Below are 16,272 nucleotides of genomic sequence, written 5' to 3' on the forward strand. Positions count from 1 at the left end.
GCTGAACATTTCCAGCTAGGGATATCCCACAGCCCCAAAAGTCCCTCTGCATGTGAAAAATTGAGATTATGCAATACCTTCTGGTTAGCTGGCATTTACTAAAGAGATTGAATGTAACATGAGAATTAAAAAATTTGGCTTAAAGTTGAATGTTTTGATACTCTGATAGCTGTCAGAGACAAAAAAAAAACCATATTTCACAATTATATCTATATAAAATGAAAGAAATGCATCACTGGCTGTATGTACAAAATACATCAATCATTCACAAACTTTATTGAATTAGACTGGCAAATCTCTATCTTCCTAGATGTCAACTAGTAAATGCAAACTAACCAGAAAGTGTCATATTTTATATTTTTAGCAATTAAAAGGGACAAAAATTATTTAGAAGTTTTTTGAAGTTCAAAAAATTCTGTTTATAAGATTTTTTTAAGAGTGCAGACATAAGAATTTTTAATAGGTGGCATATTGACATTAGGTTGCTCAACAACCGAATCACGTAACAATGGAGATTTTTCCAAACACCTGTTTTCAAACTGCTCTCTTCATACACAAGTTTCTTACAAACAGCAGTCACTTCCTCCTTGTTAGAACATCACCTTCAATTTGAAGGAATAAGTTTCTATTGTTTTAGTTACTTTTTGAGTAGCATTACTAGTACATCAGTTTGTCATCACAGAAAGGTTAAAAAAAAAAAAACATTGGAACACGTATCCCTTTTTAAAAAGAAAACTATGTAACACTTGCTCTCTTAAGTGCTTTGCTTCAGGACATTCTACGGCAAGCCTGCGGGAAGGATAGTTTCATGGTTACTCCCCATCCAATACAAAGTACTACAAAGAACCCAGTTTAGTCTTGTTTTAGAGGGGTAAAGACATCAGTGATGCCCCATAGCACTTTGTGCAATTGCACTTCAATTTCTTGACAACACTGCTTCCCTGAGAGACTGTCAAGGACTGCAGTATAGGGTCCCGTTATGATCTTACCTAAGAATCTTTTTTGCTGATGTGCCAGTAAATGCAATGGCTCTATTGCCACTGCGTATACTTACACTACTTTTTTTTCCATAATACATTTGTCAATATATACAGAAGGCATTGACTACGGAGAAAATTTCTTCTCTGATGCCTTTTTCCTTCATCAATGAAAAAGTATTCGTTCTTTGTGCATTTCCTTGTTGAAACAGAAATGTTAGTTCTTTGTGCATTTCATTGTTGAAACAGAGACAAAGAGTGGCGAAGATCACTAGCACTGGAGACAGAAAACTCCTGTTGATTGTTTCCTGGCTCCATTACGTATTAGCTGTGTGACCTTTAGCTCATTAACTAACCTTTCTGTGCATAGGTTTCATCATCTTTAAATGGAGACGATAACAGTACTTACCTCATAGAATTATTATGAAGACGAAATAAATTATTTCATGTCAAATGCTTAGAATTTTTCCTCACATATAGTGAGTAGCCAGTTAAGTTCTGACTCTTACTTTCTGGAAAATACCATAAGCCAAGATATATTAGAAGCACCTTTACTTTCACTCAACTGTGTAATTTTTAAAATTCTTTTTCTTCAAAATTTCAGTAATGCTTTCTGTGAAGTTTTCAACAGTGTTCTCTGACAAAAGAACACATTTTAATCTGTTGTTATGCGGTTTTCCATGTATTATTTTAGCTACATTCTACCACAGCAGGAAGCAGAAGGAATATGTATTTCACTATAGTAAAAGGCTTGTCTATTTTTGCTGTAATGTCAGAAATCTTGAGAGCCTTCTAACTTTTTATTATTAAACTTAGTAAATGTAGTCTTTAATATCCTAACTTTGAACACAACTGTAAAAATCAGAAAAAGTCACTGCACATTCCTTGCTTGTCCTGAAGGCTTCATGTTACCATTAGCTAACATTTCAAGGCAAATTTTACATTTGTTGTGTGGTTCATCGCTAATATTAATAAACATAAATCCAGTTTTCAGGCTGTCTTGTTAATTTCTCTCTTTTTTTTTCTTATTTTTTGACAAGTCTAAAGAGACTTACATTGTTTTTGTCTCTTATGCAACCAAGAAAGAGCTTAGGAATAAGAGAAGTGTCCTTCTGTCCTTCCCTCGTTATTCTCTTGAGCTTGAAGAATTAGTAGCATTGTCTGCGACCTTTAGTTCCTTTGCAGGAAGGTTTTTAAGCCACTTGTTGGATTTTGTCAAAGTTAGTTTTGGTAAATCCAACTAATATGGTCCCTAAGTCATCAGGCAAACTGCAGCTGGCTCCACACCTGCCTCTGAGCTGGGAACCCCACGGCTCCCTCAGGGGACCCTGGGCATTTGGATCAGTGATATCACCACTGTCAGTCCAAACACATAATTAATGTTGAATAAATATTTGTTGAATTGATTTGAATTAATTTATTGGTATAATTTATATAAAAGGAAATCTTAGTCCTACTTTCTAGGTGCTTTAAACCTAAACAACTAGGTATGTTAAGAGACTTAACCTAAACTGACTTCATATTATTAATACTTTTTGGTAGGAAGAACTAATCATGACATTGGTGGGCTTTCAACCATCAGTCACAGGAGGTGGCATGTACATGGTAGATTTTATGAGTCCAGGGTCCTGAGTTCAGAGTATAGGGTCCTGATGAGTTAGTTACTTCACCTCTCTGGATCTCAACTTCTCATCAGTAACAGGAGGCAGTTGGGCTAGATGATCTTCCAGGTCTTTCTGATCTAACATTAGCAATTCAATTCCTATCCAGCTGGTCTTACAGAATTCAATAGTTTCCTTGTTTGGGGCATTTTGTAAAGAAGCCTAAGCTTGTGGTAAATTCATAATTAGATGCTATTCACCTTAACTCTTATTTTCTGTGAAATGTTTTCTTCTTTCTGCTTCTCTAAACTGCAAATACCAAATTAATAATGTGTCACTATGAGCTCTATAAAAGGAAACAAAATAAGAACCCAGAACAAACAACGTCCACCCCTGCCGTGACACATGCCCAACCTTCTGAAGGAAGTCTAGAAAATTAATCAACTGATTACATCTGTAGAAAAATTATGAGAGGTACAAAATGTGGTGTGGGTCTCATTTACAGCTAACACAGTTATCTTCTTTTACTGCCTTTAAAATAATGTTTCTCAAATTGCAAGGCTAAACAAATAAATATTTGCCTATAGATACCATGTTCTGAGCATCCCTAAACAAACAGACAAAAACAAAACAAAACAAAAAAAATTAAGAAGTATTGGTCTCTAGATGTTTCCTGAATCCAATTTCGTTGTTCTTATTAATTCCACCCTGACCAACACTTAGTCCTGGGCCCCAGCTTCATGCATAGCTATATAAATAGAGGGGAAAGAAATACCTCATATAATTTCTTTGGAATGTTGAAGGCAAATATGACAAATAGAATATTACCTAGAAAAAAATTAATTGGGAATTTTGTGCCATATTTAATCATCAAGGATAATAACAAATCACACAGAATAGTGGGTAAGATGATTGTGATGACTTGGCTCATTCCAAGACCCTAACTTCAGATTTCTCTAAGCATCATTAAAAATTTGAAGAAATGGTATTAGAAAAATTTCACAAAGCGAAGGTGTTCCTAATGTCTCAGCTTATGGTCTTTGGTACAAAGTAACAGCTAATATCTAGTGGAAACTCACTAAATCAGGCAAGATTCTAAGCACCTTACATGAATTAATTAATTGAGTCTTCATAAAATCCTATGACATAAGTACTGGCAGCTCACATCAACTCCATAACTGAACCGTATCCATTTCAAAACTGAGGGGGCGCCTGGGTGGCACAGCAGTTAAGCGTCTGCCTTCGGCTCAGGGCGTGATCCCAGCGTTATGGGATCGAGCCCCACATCAGGCTCCTCTGCTATGAGCCTGCTTCTTCCTCTCCCACTCCCCCTGCTTGTGTTCCCTCTCTCGCTAGCTGTCTCTATCTCTGTCAAATAAATAAATGAAATCTTTAAAGAAAAAAAAAAAAAACTGAGACCTAACACAACCTGCCAGGCCCAGCATGTGGACAGAGGGTGGGGGAGTACTTACGTGCAAAGTAAGACAACAGGCAAGGTGACAGGAGAACCACCTGTCCGCAACTGCCCCACTTTTTCTGGTGACAATATCAACCCACTTGGGTAATGCACCCACCACAACTCACTCTCTGTCGGAAGTAAGAAAACCTGGTCATTTCATACGCATCGACGTAGTTCATGTTAAAGAGGGATATCCATGCACAGTGTGCTTCTTTTTAGCCTTCTGTTCCAGAAGATAACATATCAATATTGACAGACAGTAGGGGCACCTGGGTGGCTCAGTCGGTTAAGCACCTGCCTTTGGCTCAGGTCATGATCCCAGGGTCCTGGGGCCGAGTCCCGAATGGGACTCTGTGCTCAACAGGGAGTCTGCTTCTCCCTCTTCCTCTGCCCCTCCCCCTGCTTGTGCGTGCATGTGCTCTCTCTCTCCCTCTCACTCTCTCTCTCAAGTAAATAAAATATCAAAAAAAAAAGAAAGAAAGAAAGAAGGAAAGTAAGAAAGACAGTCACCTATAATACTTTCTTGGGCATTGTTGGGTACTTTTTAAATGCGTTGAAATATTAGATGAAAATTTTTCTTATATACCTTTTTTTCTTCTTAGATGAAACTGTTGCCATGGTGCACTAGGATAACCAAGACATATAAACATTTCAGTTGATTTATTCAAATTTGTTTTCCAAAATACAATAAACTTTTGGATCCACTTAGAGCTTTTAAAATTCTGAACAATGTTGCTTGGATCTAAAAAATGCACATTTCCACATACTGGGTAAATTAACGTTAATGCCAATAGCCTTTGCAGTCTCCCTGCAGACCAAGGAGAGGTTAAATTCATCGGTGAAAATTCTACATTAAACAGAATAGCTGTATGCTTCAGAGGGAGGGAGAAAAACACCAGAAGATTCCTGGTAGCTTCTGCCTCTGTGCCTGTTTTTAAACCTCATAAGGGAAGGGCCCATAATACAGAGTATTGGTAACAGCAACTATATAGTATCGAGTTTGATTTATCCTCTATCACTGATCTGTTTATACAAGGATGGAATCTATGGAAGAAGAAAGATCCTTCTTCAAGCTTTTGAAATTTTAACCAGAAAAGTATCAAAATGAATGAAATATTTCGCAACCACCATACCATGTGCTGAAAACAAGGCAGCTGCCATGATGTTGTTCAGACTATCTGTATCCTGGCAACCATCTACCCACAAAAAGAACCACTTCATGAATGAAATCCACTTACACACACAAAGCTGATCTACAGCACCCTGATAGGCTGTTCTTTATTTTTTTTCAAAGATTTTATTTATTTATTTGACAGAGAGAGACAGCCAGCGAGAGAGGGAACACAATAAGGGGGAGTGGGAGAGGAAGAAGCAGGCTCCTAGCGGAGGAGCCTGATGTGGGGGCTCGATCCCATAACGCTGGGATCATGCCCTGAGCCGATGGCAGATGCTTAACGACTGAGCCATCCAGGTGCCCCCCTGATAGGCTGTTCTGAATGGAGGGAAGAAGGTAGTGCTTTTCTCTGAGAGGCCTTTCCTATCCCGTCACTGGGAGGGGGCTAGCAAATAAATGTATACCATGAGTCACTGTCACAGGTGTCTGCTGGCTCTCAAATGCCTTCACAATCACACAAATTCCAGCATATTAAGCATCCTGGGACATACCTGGGAAACCCAGACACTGAGAGACATTAGCATGGTTAGCCAGGCTTGGGAGAATCAGAAAATCAAGGTCATAAAGTGAAAACAGACGTACACACCAATTCAAACTCCAGGCTTAGAAGGAAGGTCAAGAGGTGATAAGAGCAAAAGTTTCTGCCTAGTATTTGGCTAAAACAACTGAAGTTCCATACATTAACTAAATTTCAGCATCAAAGTGAGATAGGAAAACTAAAGGGCTCCATAAAAATCTGCTTTTCACTCCTTTTCCTGCTTCTATTCTTGCTAGGACCTGTATTCCCACTTTATACATACCTCATACTACAAATAATGTATGTCTTCCTTGTAAGGGACAAGGAGTTAATGATTTCTTTAGAGTCTTCCCGCGCAATAGATAACATCTAAGGAAGGATTGGGCAAGAATGACTGGGTGAGGCCATCCTGTGCATATTCCAGACCACGGAGGCTAGACATCTAGATGCTGAGAACCCCTGGCTTTGAGTGACTTATGGAGGACACCTGGGCCCTTGTCCTTGATCTGACCAGTTCCTGGATGCCTGAGAGGACACGTACAGCAGACCATAATCCTCAGTAAAAACCCCAGACCCCAAGCAAAGATCCAACTCTCTCTTGTTTTCCTTTCTGAGTCTCCCAGCTTCTGTCTGTACCTGCACTCTCTCTATATCTTCAATAAACTCTATTGTGACTCCCTCCTAGCTCGTGTTTGATTTCTGTCTTGCATACACCTAAGGACCCTCTTGGCTGATCCTGTGGGACCCTCTCTGGGTTCTTGGATCCAGCCTGCCTACATCAAAAGGAAGCAATCAAGAAATACACAGAACAAATAAAAAAAAACAACGGTCCAAAATCTTTAGGCTGCAGGAGGACCTGGATGGCTCAGTCAGTTACGTGTCTGACTCTTGATTTAGGTTCAGGTCATGATCTCAGGACTGTGAGACCGAGCCCCACATCCAGCTCTGTACTCAGCAGGAAGTCTGCTTATGATTCTCTCCCTCTCACTCTCCCTCTGCCCCTCCCCCTGCTCATGAGTGTGCACATGTGCTCTCTCTCTTTCAAAATAAAAATTTTTTAAATAAATAAATAAATAGGGGCTCCTGGGTGGCACAGCGGTTGGGCGTCTGCCTTCGGCTCAGGACATGATCCCGGCATTGTGGGATCGAGCCCCGCATCAGGCTCCTCTGCTATGAGCCTGCTTCTTCCTCTCCCACTCCCCCTGCTTGTGTTCCCTCTCTCGCTGGCTGTCTCTATCTCTGTTGAATGAATAAATAAAATCTTTTAAAAAATAAATAAATAAATAAATAAATAAATAAAAATAAAGATTTTTTTTAAAAATCTTTGGAACGCAGCAAAAGCTGGTCCAAGAGGGAAGAGTATAGCAATACAGGCCTACCTCAAGAAGCAAGAAAAATTTCAAATAAACAACCTAACCTTACATCTAAAGGAGCTAGAAAAAGAACAAATAAAACCTAAAACCAGAAAGAAGGAAATAGTAAAGATTAGAGCAAAAATAAACAAAACAGACCTAAAAAAAACAATAAAACAGATCAATGAAATTAGGAGCTAGTTCTTCGAAAAGATCAACAAAATTGATAAGCCTCTAGCCAGACTCATAAAGAGACAGAGAGAGAGAGAGACAGGGAGGGAGAGGACTCAAACAAAATCAGAAATGAAAGAGGAGAAATAACAACCAACACCACAGAAATACAGGAGTTATAAGAGAATATTATGAAAAATTATATGCCAAAAAATTGGACAACCTAGAAGAAATCGATAAATTACTAGAAACATATAACCCCCAAAACTGAATCAGGAAGAAATGGAAAATTTGAATGGACTGATTACCAGCAACAAAACTAAAGCAGCAATCAAAAAACTCCCAACAAACAAAAGTCCAGAACCAGATGACTTCACAGGTGAATTCTACCAAACATTTAAAAAGTTAATACCTATTCTTCTTTATTCCAAAAAATAGAAGAGGAAGGAAAGCTTCCAAATTCAATCTATGAGGCCAGCATTACCCTAACCTATAACCAAAAACTGATAAAGACACTACAAAAAAAAAAAAAGAGAGAGAGAGAGAGAGAACTATAGGCCACTATCTCTGATGAACATAGATGCAAAAATGCTCAACAAAATATTAGCAAACTTAATCTAACAATACATTAAAAAAATCATTCACCAAAATCAAGTGAGATTTATTCCTGGGCTGCAAGGGTGGTTTGATATTTGCAAATCAATCAACATGATATATCATATGAAGAAAAGAAAGGATAAAAACCATATGATCATTTCAGTAGATGCCGGAAAAACTTTGACAAAGTACAACACCAGTCATGATAAAAGTCCTCAACAAAGTAGGTTTAGAGGAACTATACCTCAACATAATAAAGGCCATATATGAAAATCCCACAGCTAACATCATACTCAATGGTGAAAAACTGAGGACTTTTCTGCTACAAACAGGAATAAGACATGGATGTCTGCTCTTGCCACTTTATCAACATAGAAATGGAAGTCCTAGCCAAAGCAATCAGACAAGAAAAAGAAATAAAAGGCATCCAAATTGGTGAGGAGGTAGTAAAACTTTCACTACTTGTGGATGACATGATACTCTACACAGGAAACCTTCAAGACTCCACCGAAAAAGTCCTGGAACTGATATGTGAATTGAATGGTCACAAGATATAAAATCAATATACACAAATCCATTGCATTTCTATACACTAATAATGAAGTAGCAGAAAGGGAAATTAAGAATACAATCCCATGTATAATTATACCAGAAAGAATAAAATACCTAGGAATAAATTTCATGAATGAGGTAAAAGACCTGTCCTGTGAAAATTTATAAAACACTGATGAAAGAAATTGAAGATGACACAAATAAATGGAAAGATAGCCCGTGCTCATGGATAGGAAGAACAAATATTGTTAAAGCCCACAGCAATCTACAGATTTAATGCAATCCCTATCAAAATACCAACAGCCCTTTTCACAGAACTAGAACAAGTAATCTTAATATGTATATGGAACCACAAAAGACCCCAAATAGCCAAAGGAATCTTGAAAAAGAACAACAAAACTGGAGGTATCACAATCCCAGATTTCAAGATATACTACAAAACTCTAGTAATGAAAACAGTGTGGTACTGGCACAAAAGCAGACATATGAATCAATAGAACAGAATAGAGAGCCAGAAATTAACCCATGATTCTATGACCAACAGTCTTCAACAAAAGAGACAAGAACATGCAATGGGGGAAAAAACAGTCTCTTCAACAAATGGAGCTTTGAAAAATGGACAGCTACATGTAAACTAATGAAACTGGACCACTTTCCTATACTATCAACAAAAATAAACTCTAAATGGATCAAAGACCTACATGTGAGACCTGAAACCATAAAAACCCTAGAAAAGAGCATAGGCAGTAATTTCTCTGACATCAGACAGAAACTTTTTTTTTTTTTTTACATATGTTTCCTGGGGCAAGGGAAACAAAAGCAAAGATAAATTACTGGGACTACATCAAAAGAAAAAGCTTCTGCATAGTGAAAGTAACAATCAACAAAACAAAAGACAGCCTATTGAATGGGTAAAGATATTTGCAAATGACATATCCAATAAGGGGTTAGTATCCAAAATATATAAAGAACTTACATAACTCAACACTAAAAAAACCCACAAACAATCCAAATAAAAATGGGCAGAAGACATGGACAGGCATTTATCCAAAGAAGACACCCAGATGACCAACAGATACATGAAAAGATGTGCAACATCACTCATTATCAGGGACATGCAAATCAAAACCACAAGGAGGTATCACCTTACACCTGTCAGAATGGCTAAAACTAGGAACACAAGAAACAAGTGTTGGCGAGGATGTGGAGAAAAAGGAACCCTCGTGACCCATTGGTGGGAATGCAAACTGGTGCAGCCACTCTGGAAAACAGTATATATGAACCACTATGTTTATTGCAGCATTATTTACAATAGTTGAATTATGGAAGCAACCCAAGTGTTCATTGACAGATGAATGGATAAAGAAGGGGTGTGTATATGTATATATGTACATACACATATATACTACAGACTATTACTCAGCCATATAAAAGAATGAAATCTTGCCTTTTGCAACAACAGGGATGGATCTAGACAGTATAATCCTAAGTGAAATAAGTCAGTCAGAGAAAGACAAATATTATATGAATTCAAAACAAATGAACAAAGAAAAATAGAGAGGAAAAAAAAAACAGACTCTTAACTATAGAGAACAAACTGATGTTTACCAGAAGGGAGGCAGTTGGGGAGTGGGTGAAATAGGTGACAGGGATTAAGAGTATGCTTATCATGATGAGCACTGAGTAACGTACAGAATTGGTGCATCACTATATCGCAGACCTAAAACTGATCTAATACTCTATGTTAACTATACTGGAAATATAAAATAAATAAATAAATAAAATGTCCTGCGTAGGTCATTTGAAATAGATTGACAGATTTCCTTAATAGGTTAAGGAAAGAGGGCTAGGTACAGATAACACAACCGAGGGAGGAAGGGGGCCAGCTACCACCGTAGAAGGCTAATACCAAGAAAGAGAGATGGCTGGCAAGTCTTTGCCACAGAGAACAATCACTTACTTTTTAAGAAGAATGAGAAATATTTTGTTTTAAGTGCCTGATGCGGCCAAAAGTTTTTGTCCAAAGCCCTCAGTTAAAGTCTGTACCCTCATGGTTCATATATGAGAAATGAAACAGGGTGGTGTCCGGTGTGAGGTGATGCAGTGTGAGAGAGGGACAGCATGGGAGGGAAGGGAGGCACAGAGTAGATCAATAATTCAGTGGAAGGACTCAAGGGATATAGAGCCTTCCATATCACATCACTCTCCCCATGCCCAGGAACCCTCCAGAATAAAGAAGGGAAACACGGGGTTTCCATATAAATGAGGATAGAAGCACAGGACATTTTTATTTAAAAATCTGAAGATACAGTGACCCCAGCAGGCCACAGACCTTTGGAATATCGGAAACTCCAGCTCATCCTCAGGGATGTGGTATGGTCTTCTGGTCCTTATGAAAGAATCTCAGCACAGCCCTGCCGCATTTTTACTTCTCTTATACGGTCTGAGAAAAATCATTCACTATGAATAAGTACCCTTACTTGAAAAAAAAGAAATTAGCAGTCCTTTTGTTTCTCTCTTCATACTTAAGTGAACAGAGAGAAGCTAAAGCATTTGTTCCATCATTTTATTACTTCTCTAGAACAGTCTCTCCCAAGTAGGATGTATACTACTTAGAGACTGTAAAAAGATTCTGTGTGGAAAGGAAATATTAGAAATATTATATGTTGTGTAAAGTTCATCATTGAGGTATTGATAACATGTAAGGAACTGACAAAGAAACACATCCTGAGAGCATGTGCCCGCATTTTAATTGTTTGCTGGATGGGATGGAGTTTGGAGATTACTGATGCTTAAAAAAAAAAGAAAAGAAAACAACCATTCATACTAAAACAAGAAATTATCTCAAATGGATTTTTACGAAGGCAGGTTTGTAGATGGTAAAGCAAGCTTCTCAATTTATGTGAGCCAAATTATTAGTCCATTTATTTTTAATGGAAAACAATTAGCTGTTCTCTTCTGAACAAAAGCAAAGAATTCCCACTTTCCAACTTTTAAATTGAATGTCAAGCATTTGGACAACCCCAACTTATTCAAAATGTAAGTTCATTTAAATAATTATTTTATTATTTCTTTATATGCCCTCAACAGTTTTAAAAATCTTAGAGGAACTGGTTCCAAATATAAGAAAAAATATGCAAGAAATTTAAATAATCATTTTCAAGTGGCTTGTTTTTGTTATTGTTATTAAAATAAAATTATTACTGGTAAGAAATCTAACAAGTAGATTTAATTTGTGCTTAGCGCAATTTTTTATCAGTTGATATCACAGAAAGACAAACATAAGAATTGCAGCTCCGCATAGACACTGCCTCAAGTCAGTCTGATATGTTTTTGTATTTTTAATAAACATTTCTTCTGATTACAAAAATACAAGTTATAAATGTTGAAATGATTTTGACTACATTTTTTAATGTGGTAAAACTATCATCAAGTTTTTCAATATGGTATTTTTCTGTGTGCAAAAAAAAAAATTTAATTATTGTAGAAGAAACCAAGCCACATTTAGAAAATACTACTACTATTACCACCAATAAAAATGATTTAACAACGATAAAAATAGAAGTAGCAGCTAAGACTTACTGAGTGCTAATTATACTCCAGGCTCTCTTTTATGCACTTCATATGTATTAATTTAGTGGTCCTGAACCGAGGCTGCCCATTATGCCTATTAGAATTGCCAAGGGAGAATAACAAAGAAAACGATGCCTGGATTTCACCCCAAGAAGAGACTCTGACCCAGATGGACCAGAGTGATAACCTAGACATTGGTGATTGTAATGTGTGGCCAGCATTGAAAACAAATGTGTGGACAGCATTGAAAACAAATACATTAACATAATCCTGACAACAACAATCCTGAGGGAATAATTATCTCTGTTTTGCACTAAGGAAAATGAGACATGATTCACAAGCAGCAGAACGGGATTTGAACCCAGGTCTGTCTCCAAAACTTAAGTTTTTTACCACTAAGCTCAATTACCCCTCAAAGACCACAAACCACTGAGTAGCCGAGGGGTGGTTTCATTCACATGGTATGCATTACAGATCATTTCTATAATTTCTTTGCAGTTACATTAAAAAAAAAAAAAACTTTTGCATAACCTTGGCTGAAAAAACAAACAAGATTCTGATCCTGGAATTACTCCACTTTGCACATGACTGGGAAGCTGACCAAGCCTTAGCCAGTGCTGAAATAGGGATTTCACTGTTTACTGCTGAGTGATCTCCCCAGTTAGCTAACCTATCGCCCCAGGACCCCTCCTGCAGCCAGCTGGCTCAGGGTTGGCTTACACTACTTCCCCACTGTATATTTACTAAGAAAGTTCAAATAAATAATACAAGTACACAGGGCAAACAGGAAAAGTGCCTTTTTTCAACTGATTTTTCTCCTCCGGGGCAAATAGGCTTGAAAGTTCAGAAGTCACTTGCTAGCAGTTTTCCGTATTGCTCTCCTCACCTACTCTAGCTCAAATAGAGACTAATAAAATACTCATTCAATTAAAAAAAAAAAAGGCAGGAAGGGTGGTGGGGGGTGGAATGAGAAGAAAACCCAGTTCTGGGTTATCAAATGGTTTATCTGGCTAGCAGTCACGCGAATGACAACCTGTCATAAAGTAACCTGAATCTTGTCAAACCACGAAGCATTCTTCCTGCTGGCCAGAGGTGATGTGGCTCAATGCCAAGGGCAAGTAAAAAGGCAAGTAGAATTTAATCGGGAGAAAAACAGATGATAGCACTCTATCTATTTAGAGAGGAGAAATACTATCCTCTGAAATGCAGGGGGCACAGGGTGTGACCCAGGCAGTTATCAGCTCACATGAGATGTGGAGTGTAAAGCAGGGGGTTTAAACCCATGACTCGCAAGGAACGAGGGAGCAGAGGCAGAGTCACAAAGTGGCATACAGACATTCTATACTCTGTGGGGTCTGTGCCATGGCACTGTACTGCTCAAATAAGGCATCTCCTGGTATCATGTGATCAAGGGGTTTTAGCCAAGATGTGGTGGAGCCAAGGGGACATTTATTGAGCACCATCTGCAAGCCTCTATGCTAGGTGCATTTTATGTGTTATCTCATGTCATCCCCACAACAGTCCTGAAACGGGGGTATTATTATTTCCCAGCAACATTCCAGTATTACTCAGTATGGCTTTGAAATGAGGTGTGTTGGCTTCTAAAACCTTCCACTCTGTGACACAGTCCCGCGTGACTCGCTGTCTCAGTCCTGGGCTCCAGGTATTATTTGGTGCAACCAGCCTTAGTGAAGGCTCCTCTGAGTCACCGATAGGGGCAGCGAGGAGCATAAGTGGAGGCTCCTTTGCAAGCAGGAATCGGTTGGTTTGCTCCCTGAGACTCTAGAGCTAATGGTAACAGTTTATTTCTGTAATTTTTTTACTTTTCATTTTATTTTATTTATTTATTTTTTGCTCTCTCTGGTTCTGCTTCTTGACTGACTCCTACCATCTCCCCTCACATCTCACATGCAGAGGGCCGAGCCTGTCTCTAGTCACTTGCCAACCACTCTCAGAAAATTCTCCCTCCCCAGAGAGGCTCCAGTCCCCTTGACATAGCTGTCCAAAAGCTTTTCTTCTGCTCCAACAGCTGAGTAACAGGTTCGTGGAGTCATTTTGCCTTCTGTCACCCCCTGTCCGTAGTTATTCTCTAGGACTATGTGATTAGCAGGTCAGAGAGAGACTTTTCATTCATTCAGGAAGAATTTATAGAGTACATGTTATGAAAGCGGAAATGCTCTAGGTGCCAGAGATGTAGAGATCCCCAGAATTTGGTCCTTCCTTCCAGTACCCCAGGGTTCTGCTCACTTTGTTACAATGAGCACTGCCTGGAGACAGAGTCCTGAGATTCTGACCAAGAGCACCTGATTTCCTCATTTGTAACTTCCTTCATGGGAGAGCCAGGGCAGGAGCCCAAAGTCAGCAGTTTGACTCAGAATTGTTCTCTTTATTCCCATTATTTTATGTTGTCTCCCAAAGGTTTCTCTTCTGAGAACTTTACTGTGTTTCCCTCACTCTACCTCTTTTTGGGAGCCATACCCCTTTTCAAAAGGTCAGGACAACAGAAAAGGTATGCTGTCAGGCAGTTTATGCCCTCTAATGAATGGAAATAGCTGTCTAGTTTGAGCAGCAGGTTGGAGACCCACCCAAGGAATAAATAAACCAAATCAACAGTAAGAGAGGGAGAGAGAGAGACAAAGAGGAAGATGGGGGGGGGGGAGAGAAGAGAAAAAGGGAAGGGGCAAGGGGAGGCAGGAGGGGGGAGAGTGAGAGATGTTTTTCAGGCAAAGTCCTTAAGCAGGATGATTATTTGCATTTGGTAAAAGTCCCATTTCTCCTTGATGAAAAACCTGTTTAGTATGGGACAGGGTGTGGCATATTGTCATTTCTTAGCAGTGTTCAAAGTTTCAATGCACCTATTACTCAAAAACTGAAGTTGCCCCCAGAGCTCCAGAAACAGCAGAAGAGGGGAGAGAGGAGAGGAGGTTTAATTTGAAACTTAGCTTTCAAAATGATAGAATCACGTTTGTTCCCTAGTCCCTTCCCAATTTCCACTGGTGTTTTAGCTACTTCTGAGTTCTTATACAAAGTTATCAGAAAGAAGGTTTTTTTTCTTTATGGCTTATATAGAAACAGTTTCCCAAAAAAATTCATCTGTTTCCCCAGCTTCCAATATAAAGCTGACCAGTTGAGTAGTTACTCCTCATGTCGGAATAAAGACAAAGGTTTGCTTTGTTACTTATAAATGAGACATATTCACTCACACACACGGGTACAGTTTGAGAGCCGAGAATTTTTATAGTTGGTAGCAGATCACCTCTAACAACCAGGAAGGAAAAAGACATGCATTAGAAAACAAAAATTATGCAAACAGACCCAAAGACAAATCAGAAAAAAACGCCCAAGTCCACACAACGGAATGAACAGGTCTATGAAGGCAGTTTCTGGGAGGACGTGAGCTCCTTCTAATGAGATTACTTACCCACACAAGTAGAATTCCCCTTTCCTGAACAAGAGCCTGCAGGACAGTTCCAGCGTTGCACAACTGAGAGACCAGCAAAACGACACTGAAAAACTACCGGCAACAGAGTGATGAGGAAGAGGAGCATAATCTCGATGGGCTTGAACTTTCAACAGAAAATAACTTGACTTTGCTTGAGCATAGCCCGCGCAGAGTGGGGACGTCTGACCCCAAGCGTGTCCCCCTGGGTTGGCCTGCGGCCCTGGGGCATCTTTCACTCTGCTCTTCTGCTGCAGTCCTCCAGCTCCTTCTCCTGCACCTCAAGACAGTGGCCTGTAGCCTGGAAGGGACCCTCGGGAACGATTTCTTTATCGACGTCCTTGGGAAGTCAGTAAGAAATACCTGCCACCCATATGACAAATTTCGCAGTTTCACGGGCACTGACTTCTAGAGGCCTGCCGCTGACATCGCTGTGACAGGCAGAGAGCGGGGTAGGCCACAGCTAGAGAGAGCAGAAAGGGAAAGGGATGGCAAGTTCCGACACGACCCTTGACGAGGCTGAAAGAAGAAATACAGAGATAGGATTCCTCCCCAAACACAGTTTCTCTTTTTGAAATGTAGAATGACTCCCTTTCCTTTTTAAAGCCCTTTTGACTCCACCTCCTCTCTCCTTTAGTGACACTTGAGTGAGCCTCTGTTTGCAAATGGGAGTGTGGGCAATTGCTGGCTGCAGGAAAGCGGGGATGGCTGCCAGGGAGGAGATAACTGGCCACTCACCATAAATATTCCAGGCAGAACCAGGGAGAGAGCAATTCGGGGGCGGTGGAGCTGCTCCTGCTGTCTAGGACGTACCTGCTAGAGAGTGGCCGTGTCTTAATACCTGGAAAGGTAGAAACAAA

General features: G+C 39.4%; 1 protein-coding gene across 2 annotated transcripts in view; it reads right to left on the reverse strand.

The window, feature by feature from the left end:
* The window catches only part of LOC100467733 (pro-epidermal growth factor), an 80,653-nt gene extending 64,598 nt beyond the window's left edge, over positions 1-16,055 (reverse strand). Inside the window, exon 1 of one of the 2 annotated variants that reach the window (XM_034671379.1) lies at positions 15,395-16,055. In XM_034671379.1, the coding sequence (XP_034527270.1) occupies positions 15,395-15,521 (127 nt within the window). In that variant the 5' untranslated portion in view covers positions 15,522-16,055. The remainder of the gene's footprint in view (positions 1-15,394) is intronic. The other variant, XM_034671378.1, reaches the window with a different exon arrangement.
* Between the last annotated feature and the right edge of the window lie 217 nt (positions 16,056-16,272).

Source organism: Ailuropoda melanoleuca, chromosome 11 (genome assembly GCF_002007445.2).
Source record: "Ailuropoda melanoleuca isolate Jingjing chromosome 11, ASM200744v2, whole genome shotgun sequence".
NCBI classification, from domain to species: domain Eukaryota; kingdom Metazoa; phylum Chordata; class Mammalia; order Carnivora; family Ursidae; genus Ailuropoda; species Ailuropoda melanoleuca.